General features: G+C 54.7%; 1 protein-coding gene across 1 annotated transcript in view; it reads right to left on the reverse strand.

Moving 5' to 3' along the window:
- The window catches only part of MN1 (meningioma (disrupted in balanced translocation) 1), a 41,427-nt gene extending 29,032 nt beyond the window's left edge, over positions 1–12,395 (reverse strand). Inside the window, exon 1 of the mRNA XM_004690859.2 lies at positions 8,546–12,395. Coding sequence (XP_004690916.1) covers positions 8,546–12,311 — 3,766 coding nt within the window. The 5' untranslated portion in view covers positions 12,312–12,395. The remainder of the gene's footprint in view (positions 1–8,545) is intronic.
- Between the last annotated feature and the right edge of the window lie 721 nt (positions 12,396–13,116).

Here is a 13,116-nt window from a genome sequence, read left to right on the forward strand (position 1 = left end):
CCCAGCCACTAACTAAACAGAATCGGGCCCTGATTGCTAACAAACCACGATATGGTCATTAGTCCCAGACTGGACCATCCATACCTATTTCCCCCCATACATCTGCAATCATGTGGAAGCCCCAGCCCAGCAGGGAAAGCTCAGCCAAGAATTTCCCATCCTTTATGATGCCCGACATGGCCCCCAAGTACTTCGCTCACCCCCAGTCTCACCCAGGAGTACTGTTATAAGTGACGTCCACACTTAACAATCATTTTCCACTCTTGAACCCCAAGTATCAGTAAATAACGCTTCCTCCCCCTCCAACCACCCCTCTGCCACTACCCCTATGGAGAAAATAAACAGCACCCCAATCTCCATCCAGTCTTCCTAACTGGGGGTATTGCTCTCTCTGCCTCCTAGTTCAGAGGAATGGAGGCCAGAGGGTCCACATAGGGCCTGGGACTTCACATTTTCAAGGACTTTTTAAACAGCCCATGTGGACAGGGGACAAGTAGCTTACTTGCTGAATTCTCACCCAACCCCCGCTTGCTCTGGGGGATTTCAAAGCAGAGGATGTCTTCTGTGGGCTCTCCCACCCCCTCCCCCCCCATCATAAGAAGGTCCCTCAGAAGTATTTTATTCCTGGTGGTCGTTGCCAATCATTTGACAATGCTTGTATTCCAAGATCCAAGAGCGTCTGAAAACACGGTTTCACAGTAACTGAAAAGGGTCATATCTTTCTGACATCTTACCCTACCCTGGATGACTGGGTGAGTAGGGAGCAAGGAGAGTATGTGTGTGGGGGGGGGGGGGGGGTGAGGGGGGCGGGAACAGAGAGAGAGATGGATTTACTCATTAACTGTCCCCTCACGCTCCTTGTGCTCCCAAATACAAACAGCAAGGCCACCTGGGGCCTGAGGCAGGGCCATTTCCCCAGTCCCACCACGAAAGCATCACAAAGTCCCAAGACAGAGTTGCTCCAGTGAAATTTTTGACTAGAGTTTTAAGATCAAATGAAATTCCATGCCTAAACACTCTTTAAAAATAATTATGAGCAATGAGAAGAAAAGACAATTTTTAAATGCTCAGAATCGAATGCACCCACAGGCCCCTTCATTCTCATCAAACAGACTGCTGCTGGGTGAGGGAGCAGAGGGAAAAGCCCGCAGACCGGCCTCGGGCCTCCCACACCAAAGTCAGTCTACTTCTTCGGGAAGTGTGACAATGACCCTTACTCGTCAGTCACTGCCCAGGTAGAGCCAGACTTGCAGAGTCCCAAGGAGACCTGGTTCCCTCCTGGGCGTCTTCAAAGACCACCCTTCCCAAGACCACCCTTGCCAATGAGTTCCAAGTATGCTTTTGACAAAAGTTTCTCTCAACCTTCCTCCCAACACCTCATTCACTCAAACGACACACTACTGTCGGTACCGAGGAAACCATAGTCCACTGAAGGAGCATCACCCCAGGACCGCACATTTGATGAAAAGTTCAAGATCTCCCACAGCAGCAAAAATGGGAAAAGTGACAGCAGCCTCCAGTCACAGAGTTGATCCTACAGGCTCCAGGGGAGGGGGCACAACTTGAGCTTTAAAGATCGGAACATAAAAACCTACTTCCCCACAACAATGAGTTCACATGGGGTGTTTATTGAGGGGTTGTCTTCTTTTTGGACAAGTCTATTCCATGTAAGATACTCCTTCTGGGACACTCAGACTCCTAGTTTGTTAGGAACACACTAAGAGCTCCGAACTGTTAAATTCAATTGCCTTTATATTTAAAGGGCATTTGGGTCCATAGGATGATGTGTGGATCGTGCCAGGAAATGCACGCGGCCGCCGTAAAGCTCTCTCTGATCCAGCTTCACAAGGAAGCAGTGGTGAGAAACCTACCAGTTTTCCAGCCTAGAGGGGAAGGGTAATTCAGGATGTTGTGGCTCCAAAAGACCCCCACTCACCAGTCTGGGGTGACCTCGTCAGGCCAAATCTCAAAGTTACCAGGAAGCCGGAAAAGACCCTCGGGTTGCAAGATGTAGGGAAACCTGTGGCCGTTTCTCCACACCCTGAGTTCTTTCTGGACAACACCATGTTAGGAGCAGACCCTCCATTCCTTCCCAAGCCTCGGAGGCCCCTGATTAAAATGCAGACCAGCAAACAAAGCGGGTCTTGGCTTTCTCTAATAATTACGCTAGTGACCTCACTCACTAAACTAAACTTTACTCCACTGTCTGATCCCAGTCGGATCTCAGTGGCAAAATAAGTTTGGACATTGTTCTCCCACCCCAACCCACCAAGTGTGTACTATACCCTCAGGGTCTTTCTTGCTCACACCCGAAGTGATTGCTCCCAGCAAGAGTAAGGCCAAGCTGTGGGTGCCTCTTCGGAGCAACCAACCACGGAGGATGGCAGGAACGCTCAGGGCCACCCCATGCTGGGTGACCCAGGGACAGAAGAGATTGGGGGCCAGAGCCCTCTCTTCCTCCGTGTCCTGATTCAAGATTTCTTGGGGCCCAAGTGGCAGTGAGTTGGGGATTGTCGGCTGAGCTGCTGCGCCTCAGAACAGAGAGGGTCCCTGAAGGCAAGGCTGTGACTAATTTGAAAGCCCAGCATCGTTTCTGCCACGTCTTGGTACCGAATGATTACAATAAAGGAGAGGAATTTCCATAAATGAGAAGCAGTGTCTGCCGCTTCCCACAACCGGGAGGAGGGGTGAGGCTGGGGGGGCACTGATTCAAAGACTCCTCTCCTGGCTGAAGAGTGGTGTTAGCTGAACTCAGCAGAGACACCTCCACAGACACACTCAAGCCCAAAACCCAGAGGGGAAGTGAACGCCTGCCATTGCCACACTCCAAATCCAAGTCACCCTCGGCCCACCAGGCCCAGGAGGCCGAGATTTCATAATGAGGATCTTCAAAATCCTCTCTCTATTTTTAGGACTTGTACTCATTCAGGCCCTTACAGAATCAGAATCTGTCAGCCAAGGCCATTGAAACCAAAGGTTTAGCTGCCTTTCCCCACTCGCCTTCGGAAAGCAGATTAAGAGTATACTGAAGACTAGCTGCATCGCCTGACTGAAATACACTTGGCCGTGTATATGTATGTATGTGCCTGTGCAGGGGAGAAAGGGGGACCCCCTCCGTACACGCTACATTGCAGGGGGCCCGGCTTTCCTCCCGACACCCACCTCAGCCATCCTCTTTCAAGCCAACCCCCCAGACCACTTCATTTGTTTCCAGTGTATTCAGGAAAAGACAGGAACTTGAACATTTCTCCCCAAATGTCTCTCTTCTCAATCACGCACTCATGTATATATCAACATCTCCGCCACTAGCAATCAAAACCCACGCTCAAATCTGTCCACCCAAGACGCGCCTAAAAATAGACATCATCCTAACACAAACACATCGCCGGGCAAATCAAAATCCTGACTTGAGTCAAAATGATGAAGCTGGACTATTCCAATTCCTCCAGACTGAAGACTCGAGTGGAACAAGCAGGGGGGCTTTGAGGGAAGGATAGAAGGTATAGTCACTGGTTATGGGGGCCCCCTATAGACCTCTGGTGTGCAAAGGGTTTGGTGTTTTTATGTTGCAATGTGCTTACCCTTGCCTAGTCTCCCCACATTTGATCCTATTATATAAAGCGATAGCCTTTTAATCTCTAAAATTAACCAAGGAGAGGTAAATACAGTATTCCTTACTAAGAGTATTTATCTACTAAGTGCTTTCAGCAAAATAGATCACTCTCTAGGCAAAGAACATGACCCGATGGGACTGTCGTTACGGGGAAGAGAACGATCACAAGTGATTTTGCTAAATCTCCCATCATGGAGAGAGTTAGGAGACCCTGTGAAATCCCGAGTTTGCCTCTCCCACAGTGGGAAGGCTCTCCCTCCTATAATTTCACCTGGTCCTCTTGGACTATTTATTAAAAGATGTGTATTTTATATCAGCAGAGAGTATCAAGTAACTTCTTGGCGAAGGCAAATATATTTTCAGAACTTATTAAGACTCTTTGTGGAAATTTAAATACCTCTGTCAAGCAAACCAAATCATATAAGGAATCACAGAATTTCATTGCTAGAAAGCGAAATTAGATTAACCAGCCCTCGCTCCTTTCCTAGAAACCTCAATAAAATAGAAGTACATTTCAACAATCTCTAACTTCTGGTCTGAAGGGGCCTCACAAGAAATCTAAATGAATTTACATTTAAGAAAGCTATCCTTGAGGAAAACTTTGCAATCTACACAAATTGCATGTTTTTGTGTCTATAAGAAGAACACATAAGTATAGATTACATATTAGAGGCCATGGTTATTTAAAATCAAAACAGCGAAAAAAATCCAGTGCCATAAACCACAAGTTCAACACCGATAAGCTTCAGCCCCTTAAAACATCTTTGTCCTTTATTAATATTTAGTGGAAATGTATAATTGCAGATGTGTGCTGGGTTGGGGTTTTATGTCGGGGGGCGGGCAAAGAAGACAGGTTTATTACACCCATGAAATATTAAACAAGCACCAAAGAACAGTAGTAGTATGTCCTGGACTAGCCAAGGAGCAGGGAGGCCTGAACGTCAGCTGCACAAAGGGGCTCCTATCTGTTTACATTACCCCTGATTAACACCTGCGAAGTTTTGGGTTACATCTTCCGGAAGCTGCAAAAGTCACAGGAAGGCATGCAGGTCCTGCTGGGTGATTTCACAGGGAACCAGGATTGCAAGGTTCCTTGCCTTCCCCAAACAAGTTTGAGTGAGCCTTAAAAATTATCTCCATGGTGTGGGGAGTAGAGGAAATTACTCCAAAAACACTGGACTGGGACCCCTCCACTCCCACCAGGCCCCCCTACCAGCCGACCCCCCCCCCCAGCCTGCTCCTCATCTAAAAAAACTCACTGTTCAAATCCTGCCTGCCTACTATTTCTCAGCACTGCTGACTGCTCTGATAGGAACACTGAGAGAGGCATGAAATTCCAAAAATTTCTCCCGCACCACTGTAAAAATATCATACTTCCAAAAAGGGCAGGATTGCATACAGAGCGGAGAAGGAGACCTCTCCCGTTTCAGTGTGTGTGAAAGAGCGTTTCTAGACTACTCCAGATTTCAAGATAGAGAGGGAACAACAGAACGGAGGTCTGGCAAGGATAAACTTAATAAAGAATATGGTTAATTCAAGTTTAGAAAACTGGAAGAGGGTGAAGATGGGGGCGGGGGAGATACTTTTCCAGACTTAATAACCTTTTTCTACAATCTATTATTTATTTCTCCTTCTCTGTTAGGGAATTCCTCCTTAACCACATACCTACTAGAAAGATAGATAGGTGAGAATTTTGCAAGGTAATTTTACATTTAACCCTCACTGATTTCAGAGAAGTCTGAAGAAGCCCAAATTCAGGCTGATATTTTCCCCCTTTGCACGGCCTCACCCTTCCCCCACACCAACTCTGTACAAACAGCACCTCATGATAGGATGTAGTTTCATTAGACTGAAGTTGTTGGTGTGTTGAGTGAGAAGTCAGGGGCAGCAGAATTTGAAGGCGCTTTCCTGGTTAAAAAAAAAATCATAATCACATGTGATTCTGGCCTAGACTTTGTGAGAACTGCCACGAGCCAGTCCTCTCCCCTCCAAAGGACATCGAAAGCCCATAAGACAATCTGGGCACGCAGGTTGCAGTAGCAACATGGCTTGTGCAGTTCTGAAGACTTATTCCTTCTCTCCAATCCAAGCACGGATCATTTTGTTAAATACCGACTAGTATTTTGTCATCGGAGCGAAGAATTTCAGAAACGGTGTTAATATTTAATCACATTAGTACTGGCGTGTTTTACGGCGTGACAAAATAAAATATCATTACAAAAATGGGCTTTGCCTGAGGGGGGGGGAGAAAGTATTTGCTTGGGCTGGAACCTGGAGGAGGTATGTTCAAAGCCTCGCGAAAGCCTCGGGCCGGGCACTGCTCTTCGTGGCTAATGGGACCGCGGGCGTGTGTTTAAGGAAAAGCAGAATGTTTTAATTTTTTCCGACTCTGTTTCAAAGTGGCACACTTCACTCTGATTTTCAGCCAGGGGACTTGGGGTGCGTGGAAGACTCTGTGTGCCTATTTATACAACATGTGATGGAACTGCAGGGTGTTATCATAATGAAAAGTTTAATCATCCTTATTTACTACCAGGAAGGGAGCAGGAACCGGGCTCAGGTACCTTATAAAGCCTTAACTAACAGCCCCAAGGCTGCAGATCTGAGTGACCTCGATTCGGGGCTTTATCTAAGGAACTGTCCTTCCCACACCACAGAGTGGAAAACAAAGGAGGTCAAGTAAGTGGGTGTCCCCGAGATGCTTCTAAGACAGCCAGTCCCGAAGCCCTCCCTGAAGGAAGACGCTGCCCTGGGCCGGGAGGGCTGCAAGTGGCTTACAGGGGAGATCAACCCTGAAGTGACTAGCATCTGTTTCCAAAAAAAAAAAAATTTCCCTCCTCTGCCTGTCATAATGAAACAAACAAAACAAAACATTTCTTTAATGATTTTCCTTTCAAATCTGTATCTTTTTTTCCCCCCTTGCAAGGGAAGAATAGTCCTACTGGGAAGGGAAAGGTGTGATATCTTATAAAAAGATCTCATTAAAACCACTCTTTCTGCCTTCCCACCAAGTAGACCAAGGCCCTTGCAGGCCTAGGCCAGGGGCTACCGTTTTTTTTCTTTATTAATTCTCTAAATCAGATTTATTTTTTGACTTTTCTCACCCTGTTTTGGTCAATGTGTTCTTAATTACTGGGGAGGGGAGGGAACTGGGGAAGGGGGAGGGGGGTGGAACAGCCAGGCCAAGCCAGGTAGAAGTGACAGCAGCTGGAATTTGTGCTAACCAGCTATCGATCGGTGGGATCGAGATGTTGTGTACAAGAAAATAAAAGAGAAAGGGGGACCGAGCAAGCAGGATGCTGTGTCCAACTCCATTTTTAAAGGGGGGGGGGGAGCAGAAGAAGCCGAGGGTCCCAAACTAACCAATTTATAGCCTTGCCCAGGAGAATGCTAATGCTGGCCGCAGCGTCTGCAGTGCATGCTAAATACCCGGCTTCAAATGAGAGAGCGGCGTCCCGGGCTGGGCAGTAGGCGAACAAAGAGAAAAGCACCGCGGCCGCCTTCATGAATTAGAAAACCTAAGGGGAAAGCCAACCGCGACGACGCCCGTGAAAGCCGGAGTTCTGAGCCACCCCAACTCCTGAGGCACTCTCCCCCTCCTCCCCGCCCCTCCTCCGCCCCCATTCTGCGACACCTACCCTCACCTGAAATTCGGGGTCAAGAGATGGCAGGATGTGGACTGGGCAAGGAGAAAGGGAGAGGAAGGGCAGAACTCTTTAGAGGGAAAGAATCGGGGGACGTTATTTTTTAAAGACAGGGTAAAATCGCCAGGCAGGGCTCCAAGGCCATAAAAAGTGTGCTGGAACCGAGGGGATTCAACTAGGGTTTAAAGGAAACAGTAGGAATGAGAACAAAATGATGCTGCCTAATTTTAAAGTACCATTATCTGTGTGAGGAGGGGGTCCCCATATAAATAAAATGAGTATCTACTGCAGAGTCCTCTATAGGTTAAAAGAAGAAGAAGAAGTATTACTTTAACTACACGGCAGTCCATTTCCTAACCTCTACCCCACCCACCTTAAAGGCGCTAGGCCTGGTGGGGAGGGAGTGTTTGGAATGCAAAGGCCAGCGGAGAGTGGACATCTGTCACCAAAGCCAGGCGAGATATTGACAAACAAGAGTCCTTTGTGTCTTAAGAATATATATCCATATTCCCATATGCACATGGTAGCCTGGCTGAGTACTCTGGTCTGTGCCAAGAAGACTCCACCCCAGCTCCCACCCCACCCCCCACCAAATGTCAAGGAGATGCACCCGGAAAAGGCTGCCTGCCTCTTACAACCCTGACAGGTCTCCGGTTTTTCAATGAAACTCTAATAGTTAAGAAGAGACAAAACAGCTATTCATTAGGAACAAATGTCAAATTAGGCGTTGCCTGTGAGTGATGCTGCCGACACCAGAGCTGGTAACTTTTTTTTTCTTTTTTTTTTTTTGCAAAGATGCTGGCAGAGAAGGAAACTCAAGCTGCAGGCCGGCTAACTAAGAGAAGGTGGGGAGGTATGAATACAACTTCCCAGGTGTCCTGCCAGGAAGGAGGGCATAGTACACAACTCCTAAAAAGTAGAACCAGCCTGAATGTTGATGGTGAGGAGAAGTCTTGGTCTGAAAGGAAAGGAGTCTAGTCTTTCAAGCACCCAGCAACTCAGTTAAAACTTGATGGGGGGGGGGGGGTAGAGGGCATCAGAAAGAAGGGCAACAGTTATTCCCAGAGGCCTCCCATATAAATTCTCAGTACCAAGCAGAGACTTGGCAGCACCTGGGGGGGGGGCGGTTCCCCTACAGAGTCCTGGGTGTAACCAGGGGAAGGTACCCAGCTCTGCGTCAGGCCTTGAGGGTCCTAACCCCAAGGGACCCTCCCCTTTCCAGGCTTAGGCTAAGTCCCAGGGTGGGTGTGAGAGAGGTGAGAAGGGAACTGGAGGCGAGCACATATACCTTCTTTGCTGTTGGGGTTCTGGGGTTTGGCCTTCTCCCAGGGCGCCAGCGTCTTGTCATCATCCGAACCTTCCACCAAGGCCTTGTCAGCAGGCATGTACCAGGTGGCGCTGTGCTCTGCCATCAGCGAGTCCAGGTCAATGGTGCTCATGGCGCTTTTAACTGCCTCTGAGCAGCAGCTGCCCAGCTCGCTGTCACCATTCTGCCCGCCTGAGGGCCCTACAGGGCACTCACCCTTCTTGCCACCCTTGAGCCCCAGGGGCTGGTCCTCGGAGATGCTGAACTGCTGCCTTTGTAACTGGATCTGTGCCTGGAGGATCTCCAGGGGGTGGATCTCATCAGGTGGTGGGCCACCGCTGCTGCTCGTCGGGGTCCGGACTTGCTCCAGGCCGGGCGTGCCCGGATGGCCCGAGGCCCCGCCGCCGCCATAACTGTCAGGGGTGGAGGTAGAGGTAGACATGATGCCCAGGCCTAGCGGGGGCGGGGGCGCCTTAGGTCCGTGCTCCCCTGCGCCCATCCCACGGGGAGCGAGTTTGGGCGATCCTGTCACCAGGGGGCTCCTACTCGCTTTGGCCAGGGCTGGGGGGTTATCTGAGCTAGATGACACCTCGTCCTCATTGGCATAGCTCGTGCTCACCTCGTCGGAGGCGAACTCGCCCACGTGCGGGGAACTACCATCCGACTTGGGTCCCCCATCCAGGGTCGCCATGAGGTCCGGCTGGTCCCCCAGGAGCAACTCGGTCCCCTTCCCCCACGAGGGCGACGTGAGCGCTTTCTCGTGAGGCGTCGGTGCCCCGCGCGCCTCTCCGGTGGAGTTTGCCCCGACGGCTGCGCCTTGCGCTGGCTGTTGCCCTGGGCTCACCCCAGGCGCACCCCCGCTGTCTGGAGCTGCAGAGTATTTGTCAAAGAAGGTCCCGGGGCTCACGTGACCACTGTCCCTTTTTCTGCGACCCCGGCCCCGGCCACCGCCCCCGGGGACTGGCTTGCCGTCGTTCCCCGACGTTGATTCCAGGGTGTAATTGGGGGAGAGGCTGGTGCCGTCCCCCTGGGCGGACGGGTTGGGCGGCCCAGAGGCTTTAGAACCGCTGCCACTAGTCCCAGAAGGGCCCCCCGGCCCTGGGGCCCCAGAAGCAGCCCCTCCGGGGAAATAATCCGAGCCCGGGTTGCCGGCCACTGCCGCGCCTTCGGTCTCGTTCTGGCTCAGTTTCCTCTTGCCCTCGGGCGGGTTCTTCTTGTTGAAGGTCACGTTGAGGTTGGGAGCCCCGAGGCTGGCGATCATGTTCTGGCAGGCGGTGGAGAGAGCAGCCAGACAGCTTTGACCAAACAGGTTGTCCTTGGAGCTGGGCTTGTTGAAGGAGCCCAGCGAGAGCGCGCCCAGTTTACTGGCCGAGGTACGCTGGCTGGGCTGGAAGTCAGGCTGCGGCGGGTAGGCACCCCCGCCGCCGCCGCCGCCGCCCGTGCTGCCACCTCCCCCGCCCGCGCTCGGAGGCGAGTTCACGCCTGGGCCGCTGTGCGGCGTGGCCTGACGGTTCGCCGCACCGAATGGGAAGCCCGGCTGGCCCCCGAGCGAGGGCGCCGCAAAATCCGGCGGTGGAGGGCGGCGCTCAGAGGGAGCGCTGGGCAGTCCCACCCCAGCCCCCGGAGACTGCAGTTGTCCCAGGCCGGCCAGGCTGCCCCCAAACTGCAGACCGGGGGAGGCCAAGGCGGGCACGTGGCCCTCTCCGGGCATCCGCAGCGGCTCCTGCAGAGGGCCCCGGAACAGCACCCCGGAGCCACCCGGAGGAGGGGGCGGCGCCAGGCCTGGGTCGTGCGGGCCACAGTCGGTTGGCAGACCTGCGCCACCCATCCTGCGGGGCAGCAGGTCACCCGGGGGCGCGTGCGGACCTGGAAACCACGCACTCTCCTGCGCCAAGTGTGGTGCTTGCTGCTCGAAGGTGCCCAGGCGCCCGGCGCCCGGGCCGCCGCTTTCGCGCTCAAAGTTCGGCTGGGCCAAGCCGCCCACCGGGCCGCCGTGCACCAGGCTGCCCTGGCCTACGTCACCCGGGTGGCCTAGCTGGGTCAGGTTGGGCTGGCGCAGTCGCTGCTGTTGATTCCGCGACGCCATCTGCTTAATCATGAGGGCCGCGTTTTGGCGCTGCTGCTGCTGCTGTTGCTGCTGCTGCTGCTGCTGCAGAGATTGGTGGTCTGGGGTCGGGTGCTGCAGGGGTGGCCCAGAGGGGAAGCTCTCCGGCACAGGCGGCGTGAACTCGCCGGGAAGGCCCGAGTAGGCCGAGGGCGAGAGGTGGTTGTCCAGAGCGCCGTTGTGCATGCTGCCGTTCCACGAAGCGCAGCGGTCCACTCCCGCGCTGCCCGGGAAGTCAAAGCGTGGCCTCTTGGCCACATTCATGTAGGGGGGGGCATCGAAATGCTGCAGCCGCTGGTTGGGTGCCTGCTGCGGAGGGGGGTGTTGCATGTTGAACACAGGCTCGGAGTAAGGGTGCATGCTCCGGTTCTCCAGCCGGTGGATGGGGTACTCGAACTGCGCGTGTTGGCTGGGCAGCATGGGGCCCCCGTCCTGCAGACCTCCGCTGGGTGTGCCTGCCTCGCCCTGCTGGGGCCGTGGGAGGGCAGGCGGGCACGAATTTTGTCTGACCAAAAGCCCAGGGGGCGGCTGCTGCGGAGGCGGCTGCTGCGGTGGTGGCGGGGGCTGTTGCTGAGGGGGCGGAGGGGCCTGCTGGGGAGGCTGCATTAATGGGTGTCTGGAGCCTACTCCCGGATCCAGACCTACAGGCATCTTTCGGGCCCCACCGAACCTCTCGAAGAAAACACCGTGCTGCTGCTGTTGTTGCTGTTGCTGCTGCTGCTGCTGCTGCTGTTGCTGCTGCTGCTGCTGCTGCTGTTGCTGCTGCTGCTGCTGGGCATGCATTTTGGACAAGCCCACCATGCCTGCAGCTCTGGGCAAGGCCGAAGCACCCGGGAAAGAGCCCCCGGGAACCTGGCGGCCCGCCGCATAATGAGGCAGCTGCCCCTCGGATTCTGAGGGTGAAAACAAGTCGAAATGTCCTGAGGGCGCCTCGCCCGGGTAATTGTATTCCAGAGAGTCGACGGCTCCTTGATTCGCCACCCTCCGGGGCTCCAAACTGTGCGAATCGGAGCCGCTGGAGGCCGGCAGGCCGTGGAAAGAGGCCGCTCGGTTAGGACTCTGGTCCAGCGGCAAGCAAGGAGCAGGCACTCCGTGGCCCGAGGCGCCCGAACTATGGAAGTCCGGAAGGTTCCCGGGTCGCTGAGGGCCGAAGCTCTCAGGCCCCTGGCTCTCAGCCATGTGATCATAACCCTCCGCAAAGGGCGGTTGACTGCCTAGGCCACCGGCTGCGCCGCCGTAGCCGAGCAGGCGACCCCCGTGCAGGCAGGAGGCCCCTGGGTCCGGGCCTCCGAAGTTGCCCCCAAAGTGGGGGTGATGCTGGTGGGGGTGGTGGCCTCCCGGGTGACCGTGGTGCGGCTGTTGGCCTCCAAAGAAACCGTGCACCGGCTGCGCCTGCAGCCCCCCGGCGTGCAACTCCGAGTGGCCACGCGTGTGGAAGCCGTAAGGCTCCATGTTCATGCCCAAGATCGGGGGCTCGCCCAGCGCGCTCATGGCAGGGTCCACGGGGCCAGGAGGTCCCCCTGCGTGGAAAGCCGGGGTCTTAAAGTGGGCGTTCATGCTTAGTCCGGCCTCGTTAAAGTTCCTTTCGCCCTGGCCAGCGTTCCTGCTGTTGATCTGGGGCTCGAATTGGTCCAGCCCAAACATACTTGGCGGGGGGCGGGGGATCAATAGGGCATGACAGCCGGCTCTCCGCGGCGCGCCTCGGCCAGCTACTCGTTCCGGCCCCGAGTTGGGCGCTCCCGGACGCTCAACACCTCGGGGGCGCAGCGCGCACCGCCACCTCGCTCGGCTTGTGGAGGCTGGGGGCTCTCAGCTCCTCTCCCAAAGCTCCGGCTATGTTCGACACGGGCCTCTCACATCTTGCGGCGCCGCGGGGCCTCCAGGAGCCTTGTTGGGGGGCCCATGCCCCGGGCGGTTAGCACAGCCGCAAGTCAGTTTGCGGAGAGGGAACAGCGACGAGTGGAGACAAAAAGTTAAGTGGGGGGAAGGAGGCGGGAAGGAGGAAGAGAGAGCAGAGCGATCACCTTCTTAAGTCCGATCGAGTCCGGCAGGGAGCCCCAGGACGCCGGAAGCTTCCCGAAGTCCGTGGCTGAGCAGCTAAGGGGCCCGGTTAGGAGACCCTTCAAAGCTGTGGCTTGCGCTGGGGCACGGACTGAACGGTCCCTCCCCCCTCCCCCCGGAGTCCCCGCGCTTTGCAGCCGGAGCCTCGGCCAAGCACGACCTGCTTGCACAATCCCCGTCAGCACCCAGCAAGAGGCTACTGCTTCTTCAGCGAGTCCGAGGACTGGAGGTTTCTGTCGGCATCACCGATGCTGGTCCCGTAGCCGAGCACGCAGCGGGACCGGGGAGGCGCGGGCGCCGGGGGTTGGAGCTGAGGGTTGGGGGAAGGCGCGGCTCCCCGGCTCCGCGGCTGGTGCGTGCACCCCGGCGCGCCGCTTCGCGGCCACGT

The sequence above is a fragment of the Condylura cristata genome, unplaced genomic scaffold (assembly GCF_000260355.1).
Source record: "Condylura cristata isolate star-nosed mole 26May11 unplaced genomic scaffold, ConCri1.0 scaffold00029, whole genome shotgun sequence".
Taxonomy (NCBI): domain Eukaryota; kingdom Metazoa; phylum Chordata; class Mammalia; order Eulipotyphla; family Talpidae; genus Condylura; species Condylura cristata.